At 48.1% G+C, this 27,982-nt stretch overlaps 2 protein-coding genes across 10 annotated transcripts; both read left to right on the top strand.

Annotated features, from left to right (window-relative positions):
• The first annotated feature begins 1 nt into the window (after position 1).
• LOC136170547 (apolipoprotein L3-like) lies at positions 2–16,256 on the top strand. 9 transcript variants are annotated; one of them, XM_065938812.1, is made up of 6 exons: positions 2–188; positions 743–822; positions 4,734–4,832; positions 8,533–8,640; positions 10,441–10,561; positions 13,234–16,256. In XM_065938812.1, exons 4-6 carry the CDS (start codon positions 8,610–8,612, stop codon positions 14,102–14,104), a joined length of 1,023 nt encoding a protein of 340 aa, XP_065794884.1. In that variant the 5' UTR covers positions 2–188; positions 743–822; positions 4,734–4,832; positions 8,533–8,609; the 3' UTR covers positions 14,105–16,256. The 9 variants fall into 9 exon arrangements, with proteins under 9 accessions (XP_065794884.1, XP_065794913.1, XP_065794948.1 ...); XM_065938841.1 differs by having other exon boundaries at positions 4,719–4,832; XM_065938876.1 differs by having other exon boundaries at positions 4,719–4,836.
• On the top strand, positions 15,876–27,982 carry LOC136164389 (apolipoprotein L3-like). The gene is made up of 4 exons (XM_065929333.1): positions 15,876–15,960; positions 18,549–18,588; positions 23,736–23,825; positions 27,124–27,982. Exons 1-4 carry the CDS (start codon positions 15,876–15,878, stop codon positions 27,980–27,982), a joined length of 1,074 nt encoding a protein of 357 aa, XP_065785405.1.

The following is a 27,982-nucleotide window of genomic DNA, read 5'->3' as shown; positions in this document are numbered from 1 at the left end:
TGGCAGTGACCACCAAGGCCAGCCCTCCTCATGGAGGCTAAAGGCACTAGTTCCGTCCCTGCCAGCAGGGTTAAGTCTAGAGGGATCTGATCAAAAGGGATGGGGAGAAGGGCATGGACAGAATGGCTGAGGGGTGACCTTAGGCCCATTTTCCAGATACATGGGAACAGGAAAAAGTGGGTCTACAGGTGAGGTCACGGAGGGCTTTTCAGAAGAGGTGATGCCAGATTTGGGCTTTGCAGAAAGCATTTCTCCCGGTTGGATGCAGCAGGTTCCTTGGCAGAAAATCTAGAAGTGTGAGTGAATCCTAGAAGCCACCTGGATGTGGCCCTAGCAGCAGAGTATGACCAGTATGCACTGAGCAACTGGTCTGTTCTAGGACTGTACCACATGTTGGAGGCACGAAGGTGAATGAGGCAGGCAGGCTGGTGAGTGTGAGGTTGGAGGGGTGAGAAGATGGAAATGGGGGGAGGGGGTGAGTGATTTGCCAAGGGACCCACGGTGTGTTGGCGGCAGGTCTTCCTTCATGGAGCCTGAGACGTAGTGGACTGTATCAAGAAGGATGTCAAATGTCAGGACTGGGCTTCTTTCTCTAAGGGGGTCAGTTGGAGGTGGAAATAGTCTCAGGGTGGGGCCTGGTGGGTAGGGTGTTTGTTTGACTTGAACCACTCAGAAGTGAGGGCTTTGTTTTCAGTTTTGCTTCCCAGAGTATATCTGAGCAGGGTATGTGTGGTCATTGCAGAGATGCACAGCCAGCGGCTGCATCTGCACATCTGAGAACATCTGGATCTTGTTGACACTCAGCCAGAGGAGGACTCCTGGGTAAGCAGGGGACCCTGCCCATCTCCCCAACTTCAGGATGAATGTCTGAGAAAGGATGATGTCACTACTTGACAGAAGAAGGGAACTGGAAGCTCAGAGAGGTGAGGCCATGGCAGAGGCAGCAGATGAAGCAGGGGCAGAGCCTGGATGTGGAGGCAGGTGTGTCTGAGGGCTTCCTCCCAGCCAAGGGCCCCTGAACAGAGAAGAGGGAGGGTGGCATCCGTTCAGGTGGGCTCAGCTCAGGACGTGGACCCCTGAGACATGAGCGGTGAGCCCAGGAGGGAGGGGGGTGTTGGGGGTGCTTAGTACTTTGGGAAACTGGAGGAAGCAGAGCAAGTGAAGGAGGTCAGGGGAGTCAGAGGCTCACCTACTACAGCCTGGCCTCCTTGAAGCTGCCCCCAGGGAGCTAGGGTGGGGCTGATGGGGGAAAGGGGATTTTTTTAGCTACAAGGAATCGGGGTTTGTTGAAAAACCCTGCCTCTGAGTGCCAGGTTCAGTGCCAGTCCCTGGGGGAGACTGCCGCCTGGATATGGACAGGACACCAAGCGGGGAGTCAAAGGGCATTGGCTTCCTGTGTTCGCCGGGCCCTCTGCTCAGGATGTGGGTGATGGGAGGTCCTGTGCAGAGAAGATGGCCCTGCTGGAAGAAGTGGGAATGGCTCACTGCATAAGGTCCACATATAATCCCTCTGTTGCAATATTAAGATAAATAGCCAGACTCTTCAGACATCAGTATAACATGAGGGACATGAGCTTAGATCTATGTTATTTACCGGCACAGACAACCCTAGAAACTTTGGGTTATTAAAACTACGTTCCCACCTCTCCTTTGTACCCATGTCCAAAGACCTGGTCTTGGCCTCCTCTCTGCCCACAGAGAGCTGTGTGACCCTGGGCAAGCTGCCTCCTGGGGAACTGGTTGTTCCTCTTACTAAGTTTTTAAAAGCTGATTTCCATTTTTCCCTGTGGGTGCAGATGTTTTTTTTAACCTGGTTTATGGGATCCTTGGCAATTTTAATTTCCAAGAGTCCAGCAGGCCAGAATTTCCTTTATATCTTGTGAAATGTGTGTATTTAGAAAGGTTTCCTCAAATCAATTGTTATTTTTAACGCTTTCTTCAGTCCCTTCAGTATTTTCTCTCTGGTTTACATTGGATCCTTTTGAATGATCGATTGCTTAGGATCTTTAGTTTCTTCTCCATCTCTTTCTCTTCCTCTTTCTCCCCCTTCTACCCTCCCTTCCCTTTATAACTTTCACAGGGGAACTGGGGTTGTGCTTCATCGAGAAGCTGCTTGTTTCATGTCCCCAGAAGGGGTCCCACCCCTCATATTTTGGCCAGACTGTGCCCAGGAGGACGGAGGGTGCCCAGAGGTCCTGGACTGGAGGAGCAGCAGAGAACAGACAGGGCCCCTCATGATGTGTGTAGGGTCCTCAGACCAGGAGGAACTGAGCAATAAGAGAACACGACCAGGAAAGTGTGATCTTCAAGAGGCGCTGGCGAGGAACTGGAGGAATGGGGCAGAGGGAGGCTTGGAGCTGGGCCTCCAGGGTCAAGTAACGCGTCACATAGTGAGGCCAGTGGGGAAACATATTTCATGGGGAGGGGCAGCCTGTGCCAAATGAGGAGTCAGTCTCCTGCAGCAGGCCCTGTGGAGACAGAGAGTGTGAGGAAGACAGGAGCTGGGGCAGTCGGGAGGGTCTGGCTGCTGGGCTAGGGACTTTCTTAACGCCCCTGTCCCTTCCCAGGGAGCATGACTGCAGGCACATGAGGGAGATAGTTGGGGAGAATCTGTCTGCCCATGAGGATGGGAGGGATGCATGTCTGGCCATGCAGCTGGGCAGGGACAGGCTTCTCCGGGGTCCTCCCCTCTCCCACAAACAGCCCTTCCAGAAAGGGACCAATCAGAACTAACAGAGTAGGAATCCCTGGATAGGAATCCAGCAGAGGAAGCACTGCCCATATCCACAACCAGCTGAGGCCCCAGACAATGGTCAGCACCAGGCCAAGAGTGGGAGGGAAGGACAGAAGGATGAGTCCAGTATTCAATGCATTTATAATTGTTTGTCGTCATCCAGGAGCCGGCACTTTTGCCTGAGCCCGCCTCTTCTTTCTGACTTGACTGTCTTCTCATATTTCATGATTTCAGTAGACTGACCTGACTCCTGGGGTCCTGCATCTTTGGGGCAGAGAAGGAGGCAGGGGGCCAGCCAGCTCTCCTCTCCCATCCTCTTGGAGGAGGGTGGGCCTCTGTGAATTCTCTCCCATCCACATGACACTGCCTCCAGCCTTCGCCACCAGGCATACTCCCTAAACACAAGCTGATGGTCACTCTTCCTGAGGGAGAGATGTGCGCATTATGGAGGAATGGGTAGAAGGAAAGATTCTAGGAGTGGAGCTTAGGTAAGGGGATTTGGGAGCTCTAAGGAAAAGGGGTTGCTCTATATTGGGTGCTGCAGAGAATGGGGGGCAGCACTACCAGTGGGGTCTTAGTAACTCCATCTATGGGGAGGGGAGACCAGAGCGAGGATAAAGATGTAATGGGTAAAGAAGGAGCAGTCATGCTTTTCAGCCAAGTAGGGGGCGAGGTGTGGGTGAGGGCGCAGTGATGGGTGTTTGCTGTCCCCTTCACTCCTGCTCTCAGGGTGACCCTGTGTGAGGCTGGAGTTCTGTGAGAGCCTTTACATCCAACAGGAGAGTATCACCCTGTTGTGACACCAGGTCAGCCTCGGCATGTCAGGGGTTCTTTCTTCCTCAATCCTTTGCAAACATTTGTGTAAATAAACAGAGAGGAATATACCCATAGACTTCAACACTCCTCTTATTATTCAATTCAATTAACACAGTATATTCCTATCACATTCACTCTTCTTTGCACCATAGAGACAAAAGAAAGGCACCCACTCAGGTGTGTCCAGCTCTTCCCAGCCTCATGGATGACACCCTCCCAGTTCCTCTGTCCATGGGTTTCCCAGCAAGAGTCCCGGAGTGGGCGACCATTTCTTTGTCCAATGGATCTTCCCTGCCCAGGGATCGATTCCATATTTCTTTCATCTTGCATCCCCTGCATAACCACTAGCATTCTTTTTAACCTTTATGTCTCTCTTTTTGGCCACACTTTTATAAAGTCCTCTCATTTGAATATTATCATGAACTCATGGCCTTTCACAGACTCAGCCTGCCTCAATGAAACATTCATAGCAATCATTCTTTCATTATTATTATTATATGTGGGTGCCCTGTTATGACCGCTTCTCTGATCATCTTCAACAGCATCCTTGTCTTTGCAGAAGCAGAGAGGCTAGTCTCTGAAATTCACCTCCCCGGCAAAGGGTGTTCCTTCTTTTGAGTGGTCAGAAGCCCGAGGGTACACGTGTGGGTGGGCAAGATGCTGCTGGACAACATCTGTTGAAGGTCACAGTTCACTCTCATTATTCTGATTTAACTCTGTTTTCATGCCTACTTTTCTAGAGAACTAGGTTTCATCAACATGAACATGTCCCCTACACTGACAAGTGTCACAGAAGGAGTCACACATTTCTGTTGGCATTTAATTCACCCATTTCCATCATCTTTAAGGTGGTGGCACTAGAAACCACCCCATTCTTGTGGGTTACTGACTGCTATAAAGTGACTTCTATTGTCTTAGAGTTAAAACAATCCAGTCCTAAGAGCATATGGTTAAAACAGATCAATTTGTACACAGGGTTCTGCTCATTCCTTCCCAAGGAAAAACTTCTTCTTTAGATAGTTAATCAATCTCTTTAAATGATGTTACTACATTGGGAGATGGAATAATGTGAGAATGTGTGCGCAGGAGACAGGAACCTGGATTTGGATTCTGGCTCTAGCACTAGCTGTGTGCTTTGAGGAAATTACTTAATCTCTCTAAACTTCAGTTTCCTTTCTGATAGGATCATTGTGAGAACTAAAAGGAAGTGAATTCATACCAAGCAATTGGGAAGGTGCCTGGTACAAAGTGGGAAGTCATCAACCACAATCGCTAATAAGTAGTAGGTATTGCATTTTGCTTTTTCTTGACTTAAATTTGATAGTATTTATTTACTTCTTATTAGGAAAAATAAGGATTTCACTTATTTCTATGCTTTCTATTATACCTGTCCCCTTCTTCTCCTTATATCCTAGTTCCACTAATTGTATATCCTCCGTTAGGAAGCTTTGTACTTGTAAGCACTTTATTTACATCTTTGTTTCTTATGCTCTCGACTGGACCTACTATTTCTTGATTCCCAGCTTTGTAAACTAAGATATTAATCCTCATCCTCCCTTCAGTGCTTCGGCTCCCAAGTTCTAGAAGTGTACTTTGACTTTCAAATTAACAAGTTCATTTACTTCACATATTTAAACATTCTGTTTCATTTTAAAATTTAAAGGTTATTTTATAATTACTATAAATGAAGTAAAATTAAGATTTTTGAATCACTATGTTATATATCTGTGATTTATATCATATTATGTATATTAATATGACTTCAGTTTTAAAATAGTCTCCAAAGGACCTGGACATAGATATACTTACTTTAGATATTTTTAAAAAATCAAAGAAAAGAGTTTACATTTTTTGTGATATTTTAATACATTTTTTAAGAGCTAACTTGTACCATATAGCTACACATGCTTCTCAGCTGTTCCGTTCAGTTCAGATTAGTCACTCAGTCATGTCCGACTCTGCGACCCCATGAACTGCAGCACACCAGGAGTCCCTGTCCATCACCAACTCCCGGAGCCTACCCAAACTCATGCCCATTGAGTCAGTGATGCCATCCAACCATCTCATCCTCTGTCATCCCCTTCTCCTCCTGCGCTTTAGTTTTTCCTGATGTTTCTCACTGTCTTCATCTTCACCCCTTGCACTGTTTCTCTTCAACATTTCCTCCATTTCTTTCCAACTGTGCCTCATGGGATACCAAGCCGCCTATCCCCACAGACTCTGGAGTTCTTATCCCATTCTGGACTGGTTTCTCTCTAGGTCTGCTGCGCGCCCAGCTGGGACCCTTGGATTCCTTTCTCACTGGGTTGATGTTCCTGATTCCTGGATCCCACGTCTATCTCTCTCATGGGTATCCTTTACCTTCCTCCATAATTAAACAAAGACGTAATCTGTTTATTTTCCTGCATCTCATTCTCTAGTAACCTTCTAAAAGTCTGGTGAAGAGTGAAGGCGGCTGTGAATATGGGATGGGATGTGGGGTTGGTCAGCTTGTCCCCTACTTTCCCCTTGGGCTCCCTCTCATCTTGCCCCCTCTCTGGGGCTCTGCCCAGAAGACCATTCTTCTCTCCTGTGAACACACGCCCTGTTTCTCTCCCTCTACTGCACTCCTCTTTCTTCAGCTATCACTTCTCCATCCAGTGAGTCTTCAAATATGTTAAAGACTCTGGTCTCCAATTGCTCCCATGCTTGTTTTTATTAGCAGCAGAGGGAGGAGAGGCAGGCTATGGGTTCTTGACCCAGTGAGTGGGGGTGGAACCATGATACCAACGGCAAGACTTCTGAACTTAGGTAAGTCAGGTAACATCTATGTGTCAGCTTCCTTATTTGTAAAAGAGGATACAATGGTACACATCTCAAAAGCTAATGGAATAACATATGGGGAACCATTGGTAAAGTTTCAGAGCCGATACCAATGCAGAGCAATGATCACAAACACAAGGTGCTCTTATCAGTGAAAGTGAAAGTTGCTCAGTCATGTCCAACTCTTTGTGACCCCTTGCATTACACAGTCCATGGAAATCTCCAGGCCAGAATACTGGAGTGGGTAGCCGTTCCCTTCTCTAGGGGATCTTCCCAACCCAGGGATCGAACCCACGTCTCCTGAATTGCAGGTGGATTCTTTACCCACTGAGCCACAAGGGAAGCCCAAGAGAAGCTGTTTCCACTCGATTGTGAACTGGGGACCTTTTGCGAGTTAGGTGAACGTGATAACCACTACACTACAGAAACCATGCACTCTTATCAGTAGATAGTACTATACCAGTATATACCTTTACCATCATTTCAGTCAAGTCTCAGGAGGAATGGTTGACAGATACTCTTTTGCTTTCTTAAAAATCGTAGCTACACATCATCAACACTTGCTTTCCTCCCTCATCTCCCATGGCAAGTTAAGCACATGCAGAATCAAAATAAATTGTTTAATTATAAAGATCTGATTTTTTTTTAAAGAAAGACGGCTGAGGATGGGTATTTTTGAAAGGATGGACACCCTCATATATTGTAAGTGTGAACATAAATTGATACAGTTTGTTTGCATAGCATGTTGGCTCTAGCTTTGGAAATTTTTTAGGTGTTGATGTCTTCTGATCTTAATTCTACTTCTAGATATAAGTTAAGAATACAGTCTCAAACTGGAGCCCATTATACACAGTGAAGTAAGCCAGAAAGCTAAACACCAATACAGTATATAATGCATATATATGGAATTTAAAAAGATGGTAATGATAACCCTATACGCAAAACAGAAAGAGAGACACAGATGTACAGAACAAACTTTTGGATTCTGTGGGAGAAGGTGAGGGTGGGATGTTCTGAAAGAATAGCATTGAAACAAGTATACTCTCAAGGGTGAAACAGATCAAAAGCCCAGGTTGGATGCATGAGACAAGTGCTCAGGGCAGGTGCACTGGGAAGACCCAGAGAGATGGGGTGGGGAGGGAGGTGGGAGGGGGGATCAGGATGGGGAACACATGTAAATCCATGGCTGATTCATGTCAATGTAAGGCAAAAACCACTACAATATTGTAAAGTAATAGCCTTCAACTAATAAAAATAAATGGAAAAAAAAAGAATACAGTCTCAGATGTAGGTGAAGTTTTATACAAGGAAAATATTCTTTGCACTGTTATTTACATAAAGGATTAGAAACTACATCAAGTCCAATAATCAGCAGGGGAAAGCAAGGTGGAAAGAACACCTGCAGAGGTTCTCAGCCACTCAGAGCAGGGAGACAGGAATTGGGGCAGGGCTGGTGGGACTCCAGGCCCTTGTGGGAAAACAGACTCTTGCAGAAGCAAGGAGGACCTGGGCTGTGGCAGCTGTATCACCAGGAACTTTATCAAGGAGAGATTTGATAGCGAGTAAGACATCATTTTGGAATGAAGAGACATTTATTACCAATTAACATATATCCACAAATAAATATTTTTATATATTATAGGGAGTAGAGCATAGTCATCACAAACATGTGATTTGGATCAGAAAGACTCAGGTTCTAGTCCAGGCACTGGCACCAGCGTGAAAACTTGGAATGAGCTAAGTTCAAGTGAGTTTCAGAAGACTGCATGTCAAAGACACTGGATCAATGTTATCATTAATATTAGTTATTACCAATTCAAAATCACAGGTGTCCCAACCTCACTTCATTTCCAGAGTATCACCTCCTATATGTTCTTCTAGTCTCTGGTTTGATTGTTCCTATGACTTCACAGATGCCTGTCTCCTGTTTGATTACCTTCTTCTTGTGCTCCAACAGGAGAGCAGGACTCTGACTTGGCTTGGAAGGAGCTGTAGGAGGTAAATGACTCTGCTGAACTAACAACCAGCAGAGCCCAGGAGACAGAGAACGACACTGGGCTAAGTCCCTGGAGGCACTGGTGGCCGTCCAAGGGGAACCCGCCAGATAACTTGGCCCTTGCTTCTCCCTGAAGCCACTGCGCCCTCACCGTGGAGCTCACAGTCTGTTTTCTCTTCCCCAGGGGTGAGGTCACACCTCCTTCCAGCCTGACGCAGACAAGGAGTTGAAGGGAGGTCTCTGAGAGCCCCTGCTGCCACCATGAGCTCAGAAAACTTCGGAAACTGCTCAGGTAGTCAGCTGCCTCTTCTCTGGAAGGTTCCTACTGGTAACCCAGAAGTGAGGGTGGTATTTCCAGGCTGAGTTAAACTCCAGAGGAATCAAGAACCATGAAGAGGATGGATAAACATCCTTGAGCTTCCAGGAGAGACCAGGAGATTCCCCTCACCCTGGAGTCTGCCCACAGCCTCCTTCCCGGCCCTCTGCTCAGGATCCATGACCAAGGTGCTGACTTCCTTCCTGCCTCTCCCAGCACCCAGCAAGTGACTCAGAGCAGAGGCCGGGAGAGCACATGCGGAGCATGGAAAGCAGATGGGAGTTCCCAAGGCCAGGCAGGCCTGGGAGAGGAGGTCCTCCAGCACCACTGGAGCTTCTGCTGCTCTCTCCCTTGACCCTCGCCTCCTGCTGCTCCCAGACCCTGGGGCATCACCACAGAAGCTGTTTCCTCCAGCTCTTGCCCAGCCACCTGCCCAGCCGCTCTGCAAGAGTCAGTGGACCCTGCACTGAACCCCAGTCTGGGCTTTGCCGCCTCCCATCTGGAGGGGAGAAGTGATGAGGAGCATATTGGCTCCACCCCTCCTCCACCTGGTTGATCCCCTCCCCTGCCCATCCTAGAGTCTATGGTCAGAAGCAGGAATCCTCTCACATGGTAGTTTTACTCAATGGCATGTGGTCCTAAAGTCTTTTTTAAAATTAGGTAACATGAGTTTGTAATGTTTTCAAAGTTTCATGTGTACAACATTATATTTCTACTCCTATATACACTACTGCATGCTCACCACCAAAAGTGAGTTGCAAAGAATCCCCATTGTGTGCTATAGAGAAGAATGAACAAACCACAGGAGTTTTAAATGTAAGGAGGATTCAACGTCATGTCAAAGAAATGTCTGACATTTGACTTTGGATTCAACCTCAGAGCTTTTGACTCTGTGGCCTTGGGCTGCCCATTCTCCTGTCTGAGTTTCACTTTCCTCTTCTGTGAGATAAGAATAATGTCTCTTTTTGTGGATTTAGCAAGAAACACATTTTATATCACGTCCCAGCACACACGCATATATATAGCCTGGCCACCAATATCTTACCTGCAATTCCATAACCTCCAGATCTCTGAAATCACACAGGGATTTTGATAACTCATGGAGGAGTAATCTTACCCTGCAGTGATCTGAGGCTATTTATAGTCATTACATTCTTTATCACATTTAACTTGAGTATTCAATTGTTTCACTGCCCAAACATGAAAGCATTCATTTATAGGGTGCTGCCAGTCTATTCTGGAAGTGGTAACTAACAGATCACACTTGCTCTTTCTTCTCTTTGTGTGTGTGTGTTCAGTTGCTCAGTCATGTCCAACTGTTTGCAACCTCATGGGCTGCAGCCTGGTGCCTCCTCTATCCATGGGATTCTCCAAACAAGAATATTTGAGTGGCTTGCCATGCCCTACTTCAAGGGATCTTCCTGACTCAGGGATCAAACCTACATCTCTTATATCTCCCGCTTTGGCAGGCAGGTTCTTTACTACTAGAACTTCCTGGGAATCCCACTTATGGCTTCAATTTACCTGGGAATCCCATGTAAGACCTCATTTCACCTAACCTCCTTAGGAACCCTACCTTCAAAAAGGTCACCTGGGGGTTTACTCTGCAACACAAATTGGGGGTGGCGGGACAGTCCATCCATAACCCTGGTGACCTCACCAAGAGCACCCCAGGTGACTGCTGCTTAGCAAGATGAATTTTAACTACTTTATACTCAATAACGTTTATGTTCCACCACAAATTCTTCTAATCTTATTCCCTTTTCTTTCATCTAGATATTGAGATCTTTTTTGAGAAAGTCATTGAATATCTCTGGGACAAACTGAGCAAAGAGGAACTGCTCCTCCTGCTGAATGAATTCCTGGAGAGAATTGAGGCCGAGGCCAGTTTGTCCAGGTAACCTGCACAGGTGCACAGGAAGGTCTCCCATGTCCCCCAGCACCAGGCTAGCTCCCTCTGGTAGACACACATCCTCCAGGCAGGACCCTATTGTTGGGGTCTAGGATTTTCCTTCTCAAGATCCCATCAGGAATGTTTCCTCCATGTCATTTGCCGACTTTGAATAATCCTGGGTTGAGAAGAGATGAAACCTGCAAGGAAAGGGCAGGTTATGTGACCTTGGACAAGTTACTGAACTACTCTCTGCTTTAGTTTCTTCATCTTTTCAATTTTATTGTGAGGACACCGAGATCATGCATGTAAAGTGCTTCTCATAATGACTGACACAGAGTAAGTACTCAATCAATATTAACATTTAAAAAACTTGTTGGGATGAGACAGGGCTCAAGGGTCTTCTTTCTGGTAATGAGAACCAAGCAGAATTTCCTTTGGGACAAGTTAGAAAATCCTGTACCACCATCTGTGTCCTGGGCTTCTACCTACAGTCTTTCTATTCCTCATGTAAGGAACTGTACCAACCCCACAGGGTCCTGCTGGCCCATAAGGCAGAGAGGCTAGAGAGGAACTGGAGGAGCTGGTGGGATCCTGGATCTAGCCCTGCCCAACTGTGGGTCTGTGGGCTTAAGACTTTGAATCTCAGATCTGTCCTGTGTCCAATGGGAATAGCAGTTCAGTCTGATGGATTATGGTGATGGCCTCAGAGTGAACTGCAGGGTCAGAGGTGGGAAACCAAGTGCAATCATCTCATCCAAAGGACCAGAGAGACCTGGACCAGGGTCAGACCCAGAGGTCAGGGTGGAGCAGAGGGTCCTGGTTGGAGGACTAGTAGGCAGGCTTGGGCAGCAGGGCCAGGACTAGAGTGAGGAGAGTGGGCCTTAAGGACACAGAACCAAAGGGACTGTGACCCTAGCGGAGTTCCCCTAAGTAGAGGGGGGGACATTTCTTCCCTCTCTGATGGGATCCCCTCATGCTGGGCTAGAGGGCCCTGGGTGACCCTGTCTGCACACGCTGCCTTGGACCTGGGTTCTCATTCTAAATGGGACCCTCTTCTAGTCTACGTGGAGTCCCCCTGGCAGTGGGAAGGACGTGTGGCTCAGTGAGCCCTCCAGAGTCACAGTGAGTGGCTGCAACTATGTGTCATTTGAGGGATTCTGAGAAGTCTCATGCATCCCCTCCCAAGAGGAAAATGCTTCCTCCACCAGCTGTGCAAGTGCCGGTCTCCTCAGGCTCAGGCGTTCAGAAGGATGTTTTCTCAAGTCCCTTGAATCTTTACAGGTTCCTCAAAGTTGCACACGGCCTTGGGCTGCAGGCAGGTGAAGCTATCGCCAGGTAAATTGAGAGTTAGGCTGGTGACCCCTGAGCGGTTGAGGGTGCTGGGTGATGGGTCAGCAGTCAGTGAGGTGAGCTGGAGAGTCCAAGGGAAACCAGGACTCATAGCACATCTCCTGCTTCCCTGTCAGTTGGGGCAGTGGGTAGATGCCGTGACCCTCTACTGAGGAGGTCAAGGGCACAATGCTTAGAAGACAGCAGATGGCAGACCAAATGATTATAAGGTGCCTTCTAGCTCTGACTTTTGGGGTTTAAAAAATTCTAAGTCATAGAGACAGCCAATCTGCAAAGTGTAAGGGCACAGTGCCCAGGACTGCCTTTACTTTGATTTCAGTGGCAAATTTAGGGGATCCCCAAAACAACTCTCAGGTTCAAGAATTCCCTATAGAATGGACAGGACTCACTGAAAGCTTCATGATCCCAGCTACAGTTTACTACAGGGAAGGAGAAAAATGCTCACCAGTCACAGGGCAGAGTCTGGGCAGGTTTCACAGACGAAGCTCCCATTGTCCTCAGGACACGTACTGACCTGGATTCGGTGTGTGACAAGATGCATGGAGTACTGCCCATCAGGGACACTCACCTTGCTTAAAAGTCAGATTACCCTGACCTGTCATCTCCAGCCCCTCCTGGAGGTCAGACTCGTGCCCTAGTGTCCAGCTCTCCCAGATGGCAGAACTGACACCATGAGACCCAGAGACCCTGGGTCAGTCGTCACCTTGTCAGGCTGATCAGTGGCCAAAGGCCCAGGCAGGCAAGGACACTCCTATCAGCTGGGAATTCTAGGGGCTTCGGGACCACTTCCCAGTAGCCAAGGGCAAAGAGCAGGGAGACTTCTCACTACACACCGAGGCCCTCGAATGAACGTTTTCTCCTCCAGTGCTACGTGTCTTTGTTTATCTGTGGAGTTCCCACTCCAAACACTCTTTCGAAGTGATAGTGTTGACCCACCTGTGAGACGTCTTTACCACATACCTTTTCTCTGGCTGAGCCATATGGCTTGGGGATCCTCATTCACCAAGCAGGGATTGAGTCAAGCCCAGCAGTGGGAGTGCAGAGTTTAACCTCTGGACCACCTGGGAATTCTCTCAAATACCTCTCTTAAGTTGCAAGAATCCTAAGGTGACTTTTGTTTACCTATTCCAAGTTTAGCTATGTCAAGATGGAGCATCTAAAGTATGAAATGTGTTTAAGGTTAAAAGAGAAAAGTTTACATTTATAAAATTCTTCTCTAATTGATCGATAGTAACATATCTGTGTTTATGCAGAATAGATATTATGGAGCCAATTTCACAGACAAGCAAACTGCACATCTAATATCTTGACCTTCATTGTTACAGGAAAGACACCAAGGAACTACACAAATATCTGAAGGAATTGAACAGAGCCTTGGTTGAGGAGGACCAGAAAAGACTCACCAAAGAGCAGCTGGACAGGAGGAGGTTTCTGATTAAGTTTCCTCGGGTGAAACGGCAGCTGGAGGAGTTCATAGGCAAGTTCCACGAGCTCGCAGACGAGGTTGACAAGGTGCATAAGGGATGTACCATCTCCAACCTGATGGCCCACAGCACCGGTGCTGTGTCTAGTATTCTGACTATTGTTGGCCTTGCTCTGGCACCCGTGACAGCGGGGGCCAGTGTGGTGCTCTTGGCCACTGGGATAGGGCTGGGAGCAGCAGCTGCTGTGACTCATGTGTCCACCAGTATCATCGAACATGTGAAGAAGTCATCAGCAGAAACCGAAGCCAGTCACATGATGTCAAGTGATGTCAAGAAATGGACGGTTCTCCTAGAGGTACTCAAGAGCGATCCCCACATTGTTGACACAAGAGAGAAATTCAAAGAAGCTGTGCAATGCATTGAAACGAACATCCAAGACATGGAAACAGGCAATGTCAACCCTGACTCTGTACCCAATGCAAACATCTACATGAGCCCTGGGAGGATCTCAGGCCCGGCCATCCAGCAGATACAGGCAGGTTTCAAAGCCACAGCTTTAACAATCACCAAAGGAGTCCGGATCGCAGGTTTGGCCACTGCAGGGGTCTTCCTTCTGGTGGATGTGGGCTTCCTGGTGAAGGAGTCAAAGCACTTGCACGATGGTGCCAAGACAGCAGCAGCTGAAAGCCTGAGGCAGCGGGCATTGGAGTTGGAGAGGAAGTTGGAGGAGCTCACCCAGATCTATGACAGTCTGCAGGAGGACCTGATTTAGCCATCCCCAGAGCAGTGTGGGGTCCAGAGACACATGAGGGGCTAACGTGCAGAGGTACCTTATTAGAGGGAAAGGGAAGAAGACCACATTAATGAAGCTGGGGGTTAGGAATTTGGCATTTCTGTGGTTGAGCACAGCAGTGCAGGGATGGATGTAGGTGACGGATGAGGAGAGGGAAGGACGGGGCCTGAAGCCCAAATTAAGGGAGGAGGGGGCACTAGAGAATGAGGGGAAGGGAGAAACCACTTTTTTTTCATACTAAGAACTTTTTACTTTGTGTTGGCGTATAGCCGATTAACAATGTTGTGATAGTTTTAGGTGAACTGCAAAGCGACTCAGCCATACACACACATGCATCCATTTTCCCCCAAATTCTGCTCCCATCAGAAACCACTTACTTTGGACTATTGATAACCCTGGAGGCAGAATAAAGGGAGAGGCAGGCGAACTAGCTATGAAAGGCCACGTATACGAACGGGTTGACAATGGGAGAAAGTCAGAGAGTTAGGATTGTTGGGATCCAGAAGGAGCCCGGGCTCCTCTATCGCCCTCCCCAGGCTGTGATGTCCCAGCAAGAAGAGTCTTCTCCTGCTGGTGGTCTCTGGACCTCACCTCCAGGATCAAGTCTCCTTTGGCCCTAGCTGATGTATCTTACTTAGGCAGTGACTTCTTTTGTTTGTTTGCTTTATTGAAGGATAATTGATTTACAATATTCTGTTAACTTCAGGTATACAGCAACGTGATTCTATTATACAGGTATCTATGTATTTATCTGGGCTTCCCAGGTGGTAAAGAATGTGTCTGCTAAGCAGAGACACAGGTTTGATTTCTGGGTAGAGAAGATTCCCTGGAGAAGGAAATGACACCCCACTGCAATATTCTTGTCTGGGAAATCCCATAGACAGTGGAGCCTGGCATGCTACAGTCCATGGGGATGCAGAGAGTCAGACACGACAGAACATCTGAGCATGTGTATATCTATATTCTATTTTATTCATTTCCATTATAGCTTATTACAAGATATTGAATACTGTTCCTATGCTACTACAGTAGCAGGCCCTTGTTTATCTGGTGTGTATCTGATAATCCCATCTCCTAATTTATCTGTCCCCCCAAAGCTTTGGTAAAAAGGTCCTTTTCTATGTCTATGAGTCTATTTCTATTCATTTGTTCACTTGTATTATTTTCTAGATTCTACATATAAGTTAATATCACATATTTGTCTGATTTACTTCACTCAGTATGATAATCTGTAGATCCATACATATTGTTGCAGATAATATTATTTCATTCTTCTTTATGCCTGAGTAGTATTCTATGGTGTGTATACATATACCACATTTGCTTTATTCATTAATCTGTCAACAGACCTTTAGGTTAACATAATAACTTGGCCATTATGAATAGTACTGCTATGAACATCAGGGTACATGTATCTTTTCAAATTAGAGCTTTAATATTTTCTAGATATATGCCCAGAAGCGGGATTGCTAAATCATATGGTAGCTCTATTTTTAGTTGTTTAAGAAAACTCCATATAGTCTTCTATGGCGGCTGCACCAATTTACATTCCCACCAACAGTGGAGGACAGTTCCCTTTTCTCGACAGACTCAGAGCATTGTAGATGTAGATGATGGACCCTCTGATGCTGTAGGGGAGATAACTTATTGTAGTGTGACTTGAATTTCTCTAGTGATGTTGAGTATGTTTTCATGTCCCTGTGTCCATCTGTACGTCTGCATGGAGAATTGCCTATATAGATATCAGGCAATGACTCTCGATGACAATGATGATGCTGACGTTGGTGACAGCACTGGTGACAGCACCATGGGGGGAACAGGTGACAAGTCGCCAGGTGCTCTTGGGTCCAGAGTGACTGAGAGACCGCTGCCGTTTCATGAAAGTCCAAATGTGGAGTAGGAACAGAGGTTGATTAAAAGAAAGAAGAAAGAAGGATGAAACAAGGAGGCAGAAACAGGCCAAAGAACTTTGCGGTGTGTGAGGAGATGAAACAGCCTGGGGCCAACAGACACGACTCTCTGACCCTCGCTTTCTTCTTCAGCTGGGGGTGAGGCTGGAGAAGATATTTCAGGTTGCTCTGCTCCTCTCCACCTTGCGTTGTCTAGACTCTGGTTCAATAAATATGAGCTGATTCACTGAGGCCTCCTTGCGTTGACTGATGGGTTCACCTGGGCTCCAGATGCCTGACTTCCTTCCCCATGAGCCTGTCTCCAAGGTTCTCAGGGAGCGTGTCCTCCATAGCGCCTCCTGCTGGGCTCCCATCCAATCATTTCCCTCAGACCCTGGAGCCCCGCAGACCCCGTGGGACGCCCGGGGGAGCCCCTGTCATCTGACTTGGGCTGAGCACGGGGATAATCCTCCTGCAGACCTGGGGACCAGGGTGGACACCCAAGGGTGACTGAGAGCAGAGGGCTTGTGTGCAGGTTGGGGGGGGGGGGGCGGGGGCAGGGTCAGCCATAAACAGAGGGGCGGAGAGAGAAAGCACACACCTCACCCAGGCTGCCTCACACCAGGATTCCTGCAGGAGCTTCCAGACCAGTCTGCCTGTGTTTACCTTGGGGCACTGCCCTGCCCCACCCGTCTATTTCCCGCACTGCCTAGAATGACCCAGAAGAACATCGACCTTAGTGACAATTGCTTTCACCTCCTCCACGGCTACCCGTGACTCTGAGAACAGATGCCAAAGCCTAATTGCAGACCAAAGCAGCATTCAGGAGCCTGGGGTCACCTGAGGGCAGAGCTGGGGGCCAGGCTCCCTCGATCCCCAGGATCAGGACTGAGGGGCTAGGGGGTGGGAGCAGGGATGTAGGGAAAGTCCACCCAAGGCCATGTTCTGACCTGGTCACCCATCTGGGATTGCACCTGCCTGGACCTTCTGAGGAGACTTCATGGGATGCCTCAGGCTCCTCCTATCCATAGAGGAGAGGGGAGCATCTGGGTGTTGCTCAAAGGCCCACAGGCCTGCTCCACGGGACACTGACGCTCTATGTTTCCATGTGTGAAGCATGTGAGCACCTAACAGGTTCCCACACCTGGAGCCCAGGGCAGGAAACCAGAGACCCGGGACCCGGAAATGATCCAAGGACGTTTCCTAAGTCCCTCCCCACATGCTGCAGAACCTTCTCCCCACATGCTGCAGAACCTTCTCCCCACATGCTGCAGAGCCTTCTCCCCACTTTTGTCCAAACCTCCCTCGGAAGACTTTCCTCAGTGCCTCAGACTCTGACTCTGACTCCCTCTCAGCCAGTGTTTCCCTGAGACTTCAACTGGCCCTTCCATTCCTTCCTGAAGATGTGAGGAAAAAAAAAAGCAAAATGAAGTTGCTCAATCATGTCTGATTCTTTGTGACCCTATGGACTGTAGCCTGGTGTCCTCTCCCATCCATGGGATTTTCCAGTCAAGAATACTGGAGTGGGTTGCCATTTCCTTCTCCAGGGGATCTGCAGAAGGATCGACTCAGGGGTCGAACCATCAGCAGTCATGCTCAACACCTGCCTGACCTTCAGAAATAGGAGTTCATTCCTTCATCAGTTCTTCATCAGTTCCTGGAGAATTCCCATCCTGCACAGACTTTTGGGCAGGGATTCAGGCGCTGGGTACAGAACCATTCAGTGTCCACCCCCATGCCTCCCTGAACCCTCAGAGCTGGACCCCACTTAGCTCAGTGTGTGGTTGATGCAATTCTGCGGTGACCCCTGGGTCAGGTGAGAGCCCTGTGATTCTGAGCAAGAGACTGAGTCTGACTAAGTGACACAGAAGAGGTGCTGGGGGAAGCAGGGCAGGTCACAGAAAGGGAAGAAACCCCCAAACTCGCGCAGTTCAGGAAGGACAGGAAGCGGGACAGGTCCCCCTGCAGGAGCTCACGGTCTGTCCCCTGAGCCCCTGCCAGCAGGGGGCTTAGGTCCCGGCACCAGGAATCCCAGTGTCAAATTCTCAGGACACAGAATAGCTGGGGTCTGGGGACTATATTGTTGGACCAGTAGGTCAGGCTGAGGATCAGGAAGATGAATGGGTAACAGCGACCCTGAACCCTAGGAGTAAAGTCTCAGGTCAAGAGACTCCAGATTGAGTGCTTCCTAGATGCACATGTGCCCTCTTCTCAGACCAACAGAAATGACTCTCCTCACCCTGTTCTGGGTCCAAGCATCCCACACACAACAGCAAGTGAACCGCTCACTTTCCCAGCTGGAGACAAACACGCATCACCTCCACCTGCTGCATCTTGCAGTGATGTCAGGGCTGAAGGGCCCCAGGTGATGCCAGCGCCTCTCCTGCTCTGTTGAGCCCCTTTCTCTGTGTTCTGCATGTATGCTACATATGTACAGGCAACAGGGACGTGCAGTGGGCTGTGACCTCCAAGAACATTGCTCCCCTGAGACAAGTCTTCACTGGGATCCCACTCCCTGTTCCTCTTCCCTGCAGGGAAATTCACCCTGTGGAGCCTGGGCTGGGCCATCGCTATGTCAGCACCGTGACCTGGGTCCTCATCGTATCCTTACTGCTCCTCTGAGATCAGGTGGTATCACCCCCACGGAGAACAGGAGGAAGCTGAGCCCAGGGTCCAGGAATGTGGCCCCGGCCCCTGCCTGAGAAGGACTGTCCTGGATGGGGCCTCTGTGTGTTTCCAGCCTCTTTCCTGCATCCAGGTTGAGCTGACAGCTCGGGAGGACACAGGGTGTCCTGTCCCAGGAGGAAGTGAAGCAAGCAGGTGGTGTGTCTGTAGCACAACTGTCCTGGGTTCGGGGCAGTGTACCCGCCTTCTTGGAGCCCAGGTCACACGGCTGCCTGTCACCACCTGCTGTCCTGTCCCAAGTGGGGAGAGACGGGCAGGGGTCTGTGCTGCACGCACATGCCCACCACCCAGGACTTGAGTCCCTCCCAGCAGGGCCTCTGCTGGTGGTTTCTAGTTTCTCTGCAGGCCCCGGCACTCGGTGGTTTTAAGCTGCTGCTCCCACATCTCAAAGGTACCTTGCAATTCAGAGCCGCTTTCACACCAGCTGCACACAACCTCCTGTTGACTTGTTCCTGGGGCTTTAACCTAACTGAGCAGTGTTGTACTAAGTCTGCAGAGGACAGTATTTACACTAAAGCTGCTTCTCTTCAGCAAGTTGTGTTGCTTGCACAGAATATCTACCAAGAGTTTACACTCAGATGAGTGATGAGCTGGGCTGGGCCCCATCTCACTGTCAATGACAATCGGTGATAAGAGACTTGTTCTGTCACAGCCCTGCTTCCAAACCACGTGTAGTCCTAGCCGGCTCCTGCCTGTGGCTGCAATCTGCTCAGCTCTGCTGCTTAGTTCCTCTGCCTCCTAAGGCTGCTAAACCCACTCTTGACTTTACATTACCTGCTGAACACAAAAAATTAAAAAAGGTTTTTCTCTATTTACCTAAGGTAAAGCTGCCTGAACCCCGATGTCCACTGCGACCTTTGGTAGAAGTGCACATGGGCAGAGACACCCAGATGTGAGATTCCTTCAGGACTGAGGTTCTGTGTTTGTCTGCAAGTCTAACTCATGACTTCCCCTTTGCCGACCCCAACTTGTCCCCTTCCCAACCCTTCTCCACTAGACCCCCAGCTCCTGCTTCCCTTGCATCTGGAACAGCCTGCTCACAGGGCAGCAGGACTAACCCTGGCTCAGGCTCCTCGCCCAGCCTTGGCCTTGCTCCAGAGCCGAGTGGTGGGTGCTGGTGTGGGGAGTGGGGTGTGGTATGGGATAAGCATCCAGCTCTCCTCTTCTAGATCACAGACCTGGACAGCAGCCTTTGCCCCTTGGCCAGAGCAACGTCAGCAAGGCAGGCAGGTATTAAGAGGGAAAGGGGGAGAGAGGGAGGGGCTGGGGAGAAGCCCATGCGATGGGAGAGTGACTTGCCAAGGGCCTCACAGTCTGTTGGTGGCAGGTCTTCCTTCACAGATCCCGGGTAGGATGTGCTGAGCCAAGAAGGCCCTGGCATGTCAGAGCTGAGCTTGTTTCTCTAAGGGGTCAAAAGGGAGGGGGCAAGAGCCCAGGGTGGGGCCTGGAGGGTGGGCAGGCCTCAGTAACTCAGACATAGGGCTTTCACTTTCACTTTTGCTTCCCAGTGTATATCTGGGCCCTGAGGGTATATGTGGTTTATTGAGGATTTGCACAGCTGGTGGCTGCATCTGCAGACCTGAGAACAACTGGATCTTGTTCACACTTGGGCAAGGAAGACTCCTGGGTAAGCAGGGGGTTAAGACTCCGCCCAACTCCCCGTCCTCAGGATGAATGTCTGAGAAAAGGATGGTTGTCACCAACTGACAGAGGAAGGAAATGGAAGCTCAGAGAGGTGAGGGCATGGCCAAGGCAGCAGGTGAAGCAGGGGCAGAGCCTGAATGTGGGACAGGTGTGTCTGAGGGCTTCCTCCCGCCACCTGGGCCCCTGAACAGAGCAGACGGAGGGCGGCACCCATTCCGGTGGCCTCAGCTCAGGATGTGGACTCCTGAGACGTGACTGGAGACCAGAGAAGTAGGGGATTTTGGGGGTGATCTAGTCCTTTGGCCTAGAACACACAGAAGAACTACACAAAAAAGGTCTTAATGACCCAGATGACCACCATGGTGTGGTCACTCACCTAGAGCCAGATATCTTGGAGTGTGAAGTCAAGTGGGCCTTAGGAGGCATCACTAGAAACAAAGCTAGTGGAGGTGATGGAATTCCAGCTGAGCTATTTCAAATCCCAAAAGACGATGCTGTCAAAGGGTTGCACTCAATACACCAGCAAAACTGGAAAGTTCAGCTGTGGCCACAGGACTGGAAAAGGTCAGTTTTCATTCTAATCAGAAAGAAAGGCAATGTCAAAGAATATTTCAACTACAACACAATTACACTCATCTCACACACTAGCAAGGTAATGCTCAAAATTCTCCAAGCTAGACTTCAACAGTATGTGAACACAGAAATTCCAGATATTCATGCTGGTTTTAGAAAAGGCAGAGGAACCTGAGATCAAGTTGACAACATTCATTGGATCATAGAAAAAGCAAGAGAATTCCAGAAAACATCTACTCCTGCTCCATTGACTACGCTATAGCCTTTGACTGTGTGGATCACAACAAACTGGAAAATTCTTCAAGAGGTGCAAATACCAGACCACCTGACCTGCCTCCTGAGAAATCTGTATGTAGGTAAGGAAGCAACAACTAGATCCAGACATGGAACAACAGACAGGTTACAAATTGGGAAAGGAGTACACCAAGGTTGTATATCGCCACCCTGCTTATTTAACTTATATGCAGAGTACATCATGAGAAATGCAGGACTGGATGAGCACAAGATGGAATCAAGATTGTCGGGAGAAATATCAATAACCTTAAATATGCAGATAACACCACCCTTAGGGCAGAAAGCAAAGAGGAACTAAAGAACCTCTTGATGAAAGTGAAAGAGGAAGAGTGAAAAAGTGGACTTAAAACTCAACGTTCAAAAAACTAAGATCATGGCATCCAGTCTCATCACTTCAAGGCAAATAGATGGGGAAACAATGGAAATGGTGACAGACTTTATTTTCCTGGACTCCAAAATCACTGCAGATGGTGACTGCAGCCATGAAATTAAAAGATGTTTGCTCCTTGGAAGAAAAGCTGTGACCAACATAGACAGCATATTAAAAGGCAGAGACATTACTTCGCCAACAAAGGTCCGTCGAGTCAAAGCTATGGTTTTTCCAGTAGTCATGAATAAATGTGAGAGTTGGACCATAAAGCAAGTTGAGCACTGAAGAATTGATTCTTTCAAACTATGGTGCTGGAAAAGACTCTTGAGAGTCCCTTGGACTGCAAGGAGTTCACACCAGTTAATCCTAAAGGAAATCAGTCCTGAATATTTATTGGAAGGTTTTATGCTGAAGCTGAGGCTCTAACACTTTGACCACCTGATGCAAAGAACTGACTCATTGGAAAAGACCCTGATGCTAGGAAAGATTGAAGGCGGGAGGAGAAGGGGACAACAGAGGATGAGCTGGTTGGTGGTATCACCAACTCAATGGACATGACTTTGAGCAAGCTCTGGAAGTTAGTGATGAACAGGGAAGCCTGGAATACTGCAGTCCATGGGGTTGCAAAGAGTCAGACAGGACTGAAGGACTGAACTGAACTGAGGAGAGGCCAGGTATGGGATCTTGAGCCCATAGAGTGAATTGGAACCCAGTCTACCATGAACAAGATTTCTGACCTCGGGCAAATCACATAACATTTATGATTCAGTTTCCTTATCTCCAAACAGGAATACAATAGTACACATCTCAGGGTTATTGGATTAATATACATTATAATTAATAAAACCTTAGAGCAACTGAAGTGTAGAGCAAAATCAGAAACACTTGAGGCTCTCATCAATAGCTGTTGCTATATCAGTAAGGATCTTTACTATCATTTCAGTCAGGTCTCAGGAGGGGGAGTTGATAACTGCTCTTTTGCCTTCTAAAAAGGGGTTAAACATAATCAATATTTGCTTTCTTTCTTTACCTCCCAGCACATGATAGTCACAACCAGAACCAAAAGAAAACCTCTCAATATAAAGACCTGCTTAAAAAAAAAAGACAACTGAGAACTGACAAGATCGAAAGGATGGCACTCTCCTATTTCATGAGGATGAATATAAATTGGTAGTTTCTTTGCATAACAGTGTGGCTCTATGCATGAAAAATCTTTAGGTGTTGATACCCTCAGACCCAGTCATTCTACTTCCAGAAGTAGCTTAAAGAAATATTATCAAAGGAAGGCAAACTTTTCTACATGAAAGATTTCTTTGCATTATTATTTACATAAATAATTAGAAACAGCCTAAAAGTCCAACAGTCAGGGGACGACAGCAGAGAGGACTAGGCACCATCAAGGGTCCTCAGTCACCCTGGGCAGAGCTTCAGGGATTGGGTGGGGTCGGAGGGACTTCAGGCGCTTGTGGGATAAAGGCTGTTGCAGAAGCTAGGAGGCTGTGGGCTATAGGAGCTGCAGCATTAGGAAATTTATCAAAGCAGAGACTGGAGCACAGGGAGCAAGACATCATTTCAGAATGAAAACACTCGTTTGTTAATAAACATATCTACAAACACATATTTTTATATTAAAAAGGCATAGGGCATAGTCATCACAAATGTGGGATGTAGATTGGAAAGACCAGGCTCTGGCACCAGCATCAAAACTTGGGCTGACCTAATTTTAGGTGAGTTTCAGGAGCCTGCATGTCATAGACGATGAATCAGTATTAGTTATTACCAATTAGTACACACAAGTGTTCCCTCACGTAATTTCCAGAGTATCCCTTCCTATCTGTTCTTCCGTCTCTGGTTTTATTGCTCCTATAACTTCCCAGATGGTTGTCTCCTGTCTGATTACCTTCTCGTTGGGCCCTAAAGGAGAGCAGGGCTCTAACTCAGGGTGGAGACAGCAGTGGGAGGATGAGTAACTTTCCTTAACTAGTGGCCAGCAGAGCCCAGGGGACAGAGAATCATGTTGGGTTAAGTCTATGGTGGCACTGGTGGCCGTCCTAGTGGGAACCCCTGGAGACCAAACAAACCCTTCACTGCTTCCTGCAGTCATTGCTCACTCATGATGGAGCCCACAGTCTGTTTTTCCTTCCCAAGGGTGAAGCCACACCTCCTTCCAGCCTGACGCAGACAAGGAGCTGAAAGGAGATTTCTGCTGCTGTCATGAACCCAAAAGACCTCTGGGACTGCTCAGGTAGTCAGCTGTCTCTTGTTTGGATGGTTCCTACTTGTGACCCAGAACTGAGATGCTGCCGTCTATCTGAATTAACCTAGAGAAGAATCAAGAAGGGAATAGATAAGCATCCTCGAGTCCCATGGAGTCCAAGGGGACTTCCCCTACCCTGGGGTCTGTCCCCATCACCTACTTTCTTGCCCTCTTCCCTGGGAGCCATGGGCAACGTTGTCAATTTCTCCCTCCCAGTCCCCCAGATCCCAGTTCATGACTCAGGAGTGAGGCCAGAAGAGCCCAAGGACAGAGGGGACAGCAGAGGGAGTCCCCAAGACCAGACAGGGCAGGGAGAGGAGGTCCTGCAGCATCCCTGAAGCTTCTCCTGCCCTCTCTCTTGTCCAAGCCTCCTCCTGCTCCCACAACCTGGGGCATCACCACAGAGGCTATTTCCTCCAACTCTCGCCCTGACGCCTGCCCAGCTGCTCTGCAAGGATCAGCAGACCCTGAACTGAACCCCAGTCTGGCCTTTGTTGTCTCCCCCTCATGTGACCTGGAGCACAATTACCTGACCTCACCTGTAAAATGAGAAGAATATTTCCCTATATTGTTATGAGGATGAAATGTAACGTGCTCTGTGGCCTGGGCCACACAGCAGGTCCTGCCAAGTATGATGCTGTCCCCTCTACCTAGAATGTCTTAGATCCAGGTGGAAAACTTGCCCTCCCCCCAGAATCAGCTCTGCCTCCATGCTGTGTCACCACACCTGCCCAGGGATCTCATATATAAGCATGTGCTTACCAGGTCTGACACCTCAGGCAGGTTCTGGCTCTACTGATCTCAAACACCCCTGCAGACACCCAAGTGCTCTGTTATTTCCCCCACCCACCCACAACCCAGTCAATAAATACACAGATTTAATGCTCTGGGTTCCCTCCATATGAGACCTGGGTTCCTTTCACTCTAACTAAAACAGGAAAAAGAAAAAAAATTAACAACCCCTCATGCTGCAGGATAGACAGAGAGTGAGTGAGCTGGTATCTCTTCCTCTTCAAAAAGGACACAAGTCTTCTTGGATTAGGGCCCCACACTTCTGACCTCATTTCACTGGAATTTCCACTTAAAGGCTCTATCTTCAAATAGACTCATTCAGGTGGCGGTGAGGCTATGGCTTCAACATATGATTGGGGCAGTTGGACACAGTCCACCCATAACCCCAGGTGAATCCATCAACAATACCCCAGATGACTGCTGCTCAGGAAGATTAATTTAACCACTTCATATTCATTACCATTTACCATTTACATTACAGCATAATTTCTTCTCATCTTAGTCTTTTATTCACCTAGAGTAAAAACTTTTTTTGAGGATATCATTGAGCATATCCAGAAGAGAGTAAGCAATGAATAGCTGCAAAACCTCCTCACTGAAGGCAAAACCTGCTCACTGAAGGCAAAACCCGGGAGAATTTTGTGACTGAGGATGGTTTGTCCAGGTAACCTACACCGGTGCATCGGGAATGTTACCGATATCCCCCCCACTCAGGCTAGCTTCCTCCTGGCAGGCCTCTTCCAGGGGTCAGGGTGGATCAGAGGCTCCAGGCTGGAGGACTAGTAGGCAGGCTCAGGCAGCAGGACCAGGACTAGAGTGAGCAGAGTGGGCCCCAAGGACACAGACTGAAGGGTCTGCGCCCCTAGCAGAGGTCCCCTGAGTGGGAGGGGGGCATTTCTTCCCTCCCTGTTGGGATCCCGTCAAGCTGGGCTAGAGGGACCTGGGTGACCGTGTCCTCCACACCCTGCCTGGGACCTGGCTTCTCCCTCGATCAGGGACCCTATTCTGGTCTGCATGGAGCTGCCCTGACAGTGGAATGCCGTGTGGCTCAGTGAGCCCTCCAGGGTCACAGTGAGGGGCTGTGAATGTGTGTCATTTGAGGGATTCTGAGGAGCCTCACACATCCCCACCCAAAAGGAAACGCTTCCTCCACCAGCTGTGCAAGTTCCGCTCTCCTCAGGCTCAGCCGTTCAGATAGATGTTTCTTAAAGTCCCTTGAATCTTTAGAGGTTCCACAAAGTTGCATACGGCCTTAGGGTGCAGGTATGTGAAGCTGTCACCAGGTAAGGTGTGAGTTAGGCTGCTGACCCCCGAGAGGTCAGGGATGCTGGGCACAGAAAGATGTCACGATTCCAGTTACAGTTTATTGCAAAGCGGACTTCAGGTTCCCATCAGCTCCAGGACAGTCTGGGCAGGTCTCACACATGAAGCTTCCATTGTCCTCAGGACGACTTACTGTCCTGGATTCAGCGTGTGGCAGGACACACAGAGCCCAGCCCCCAGGGAAGTTCATCCTGTATAAAAACAAATTATAACGTTTTATTTTAATGTTCATTTTGCCTGAAATATAACATCAAATAAATTGGTGAGTTATCATAGGATGAGATTTCTAGAAACTTCTGGATATGTGTACTATGCATTTTGCTTATTTGTGTAATGTCTACAGTCCTCATTTGTGTTTGTCTTTGTATTGTGATAGCCTTTCTTTTTTGTTAGTTGCCAGTAAGTTAATTCGGTGTTAAACAATGTTAAATGCATGACAACAAAAACCCTTTTGTGATGTTGAATGAGAGTAGGACCAGGCTTCAATCTTTTATTTATTATGGTGATGCTTTATTTCTCTATTACTGTTATTATTTTCAAGCTAAAAATTTAAAAACAAATTATTAATACCCTGACCTGTTTTCTCTGGCTACTCCCAGAGGTCAGACTAATGCCTTAGTGTCCAGCTCCTCTGGAGGTCAGTGCAGATATTACTTGACCCAAAGACACCATCATGTGTCACTTTGTCAGACTGTCCAGTGGCCAAAGGCCCAGGCAGACAAGAACACTCCTATCAGCCAGAATATTCCAAGAGCTTAGGGACCACTTCCCAGTTGCCAAGGGCAAAGAGCAGGTTGACTCCTCGCTACAAACTAAGGCCCTTGAATGAAGGTTTTCTTCCCAAATCCCACTTCTGTTAGTTTCTCTTAGGACTTTCTACCCTACCAGTCCTTTGGACGTGATAGTGTTGACCTGCCTCTGAGGCATCTTTATCAAATACCTCTATTAAGACTATCTTAAAATGACTTTTGCTTATTTATTTCATGATTGAATAATGGAGTATCCATGAGGTACAAACATGTGTTTAATGTTGAAAATAATTTACATTTGCGAAACTCTTCCCTTGTGATTTATAATAAAATCTCTGTGGCTTATGCAGAATAGATCCATTGAGCTTATCTTACAGACAAGCAAATTGTCTTTCTTAATCCCTTGATGTTCCTTGTTACAGGAAAGAAGTGGAGGCATTACATGAATTTCTGAATGAGTTGAAGACAGACTTGGCTATGGAAGACGAAGAGAGATTCCAACGGGACCTGCTAGACAGGGAGAGGTTTTTAAAGGAGTTTCCTCAGGTGAAAAAGGAGCTGGAAGAGAGCATAAGAAAGCTCTATGCACTTGCAGACAGGGTTGACAAGTCGCACAGGGACTGTACCATCTTCAAGGTGGTGGCCAACTCTACCAACACTGTGTCTGGTGTTCTAAACATTCTTGGCCTGGCTCTGGCACCCGTGACAGCCGGGGCCAGTTTGGCGCTCTCGACCACTGGGTTAGGGCTGGGAGCAGCAGCTGCTGTGACCACCATGTCCACCACCATCGTGGAACACTTTAGTAGATCATCAGCAGAAACAGAAGCCAGTGGCCTGTTGTCAACTAGCATCAAAGAAAAAGTGTCTGTGGGAGCTCGATGTCTGTCTGCACTTGGGATGGCTTTTTCTACAAGAAAAGTCTACAAATCCATGCAAGGGGTTAGGAAAAATGTCCATGCTGCAAAGTTTGTGAAAGAAAACTCTCAGTTAGTAGCCCAAGCTAAAAGCTTCACAAGCACTGGGCAAGTCTTCATCCAGACAAGCAAGGAGGTGAACGAAGTTTTCAAAGGCACCATTCTGGAAATGACCAAAAAGGCTCGGATCATTACTGGAGGCTTTGCAGGAATCTCCCTTCTAGTGGATGTGGGCTTCCTGGTAAACGAGTCGATGCACTTGCATGAGGGGGCAAAGACAGAGTTGGCTGAGAAGTTGAGGCAGCAGGCCAGGGAGCTGGAGAAGAAGTTGGAGGAGCTCATACAGACCTATGAGAGGCTGAATTAA

This window comes from Muntiacus reevesi, chromosome 1 (genome assembly GCF_963930625.1).
Source record: "Muntiacus reevesi chromosome 1, mMunRee1.1, whole genome shotgun sequence".
Classification (NCBI taxonomy): Eukaryota; Metazoa; Chordata; class Mammalia; order Artiodactyla; family Cervidae; genus Muntiacus; species Muntiacus reevesi.
This window is presented reverse-complemented; position numbering and strand designations above follow the sequence as displayed.

Coding starts and splice junctions, on each gene's coding strand:
- LOC136170547 (XM_065938884.1), top strand. CDS start 8,610: ATGAGCTCAGAAAACTTCGGAAACTGCTCAG. Junction 8,641..10,440: donor AAACTTCGGAAACTGCTCAG/GTAGTCAGCTGC, acceptor TCTTTCATCTAG/ATATTGAGATCTTTTTTGAG. Junction 10,562..13,233: donor GCCGAGGCCAGTTTGTCCAG/GTAACCTGCACA, acceptor TCATTGTTACAG/GAAAGACACCAAGGAACTAC.
- LOC136164389 (XM_065929333.1), top strand. CDS start 15,876: ATGACTCTCGATGACAATGATGATGCTGACGTTGGTGACAGCACTGGT. Junction 15,961..18,548: donor AACAGGTGACAAGTCGCCAG/GTGCTCTTGGGT, acceptor TCTTCCCTGCAG/GGAAATTCACCCTGTGGAGC. Junction 18,589..23,735: donor CTGGGCTGGGCCATCGCTAT/GTCAGCACCGTG, acceptor CCAAGGGTGAAG/CCACACCTCCTTCCAGCCTG.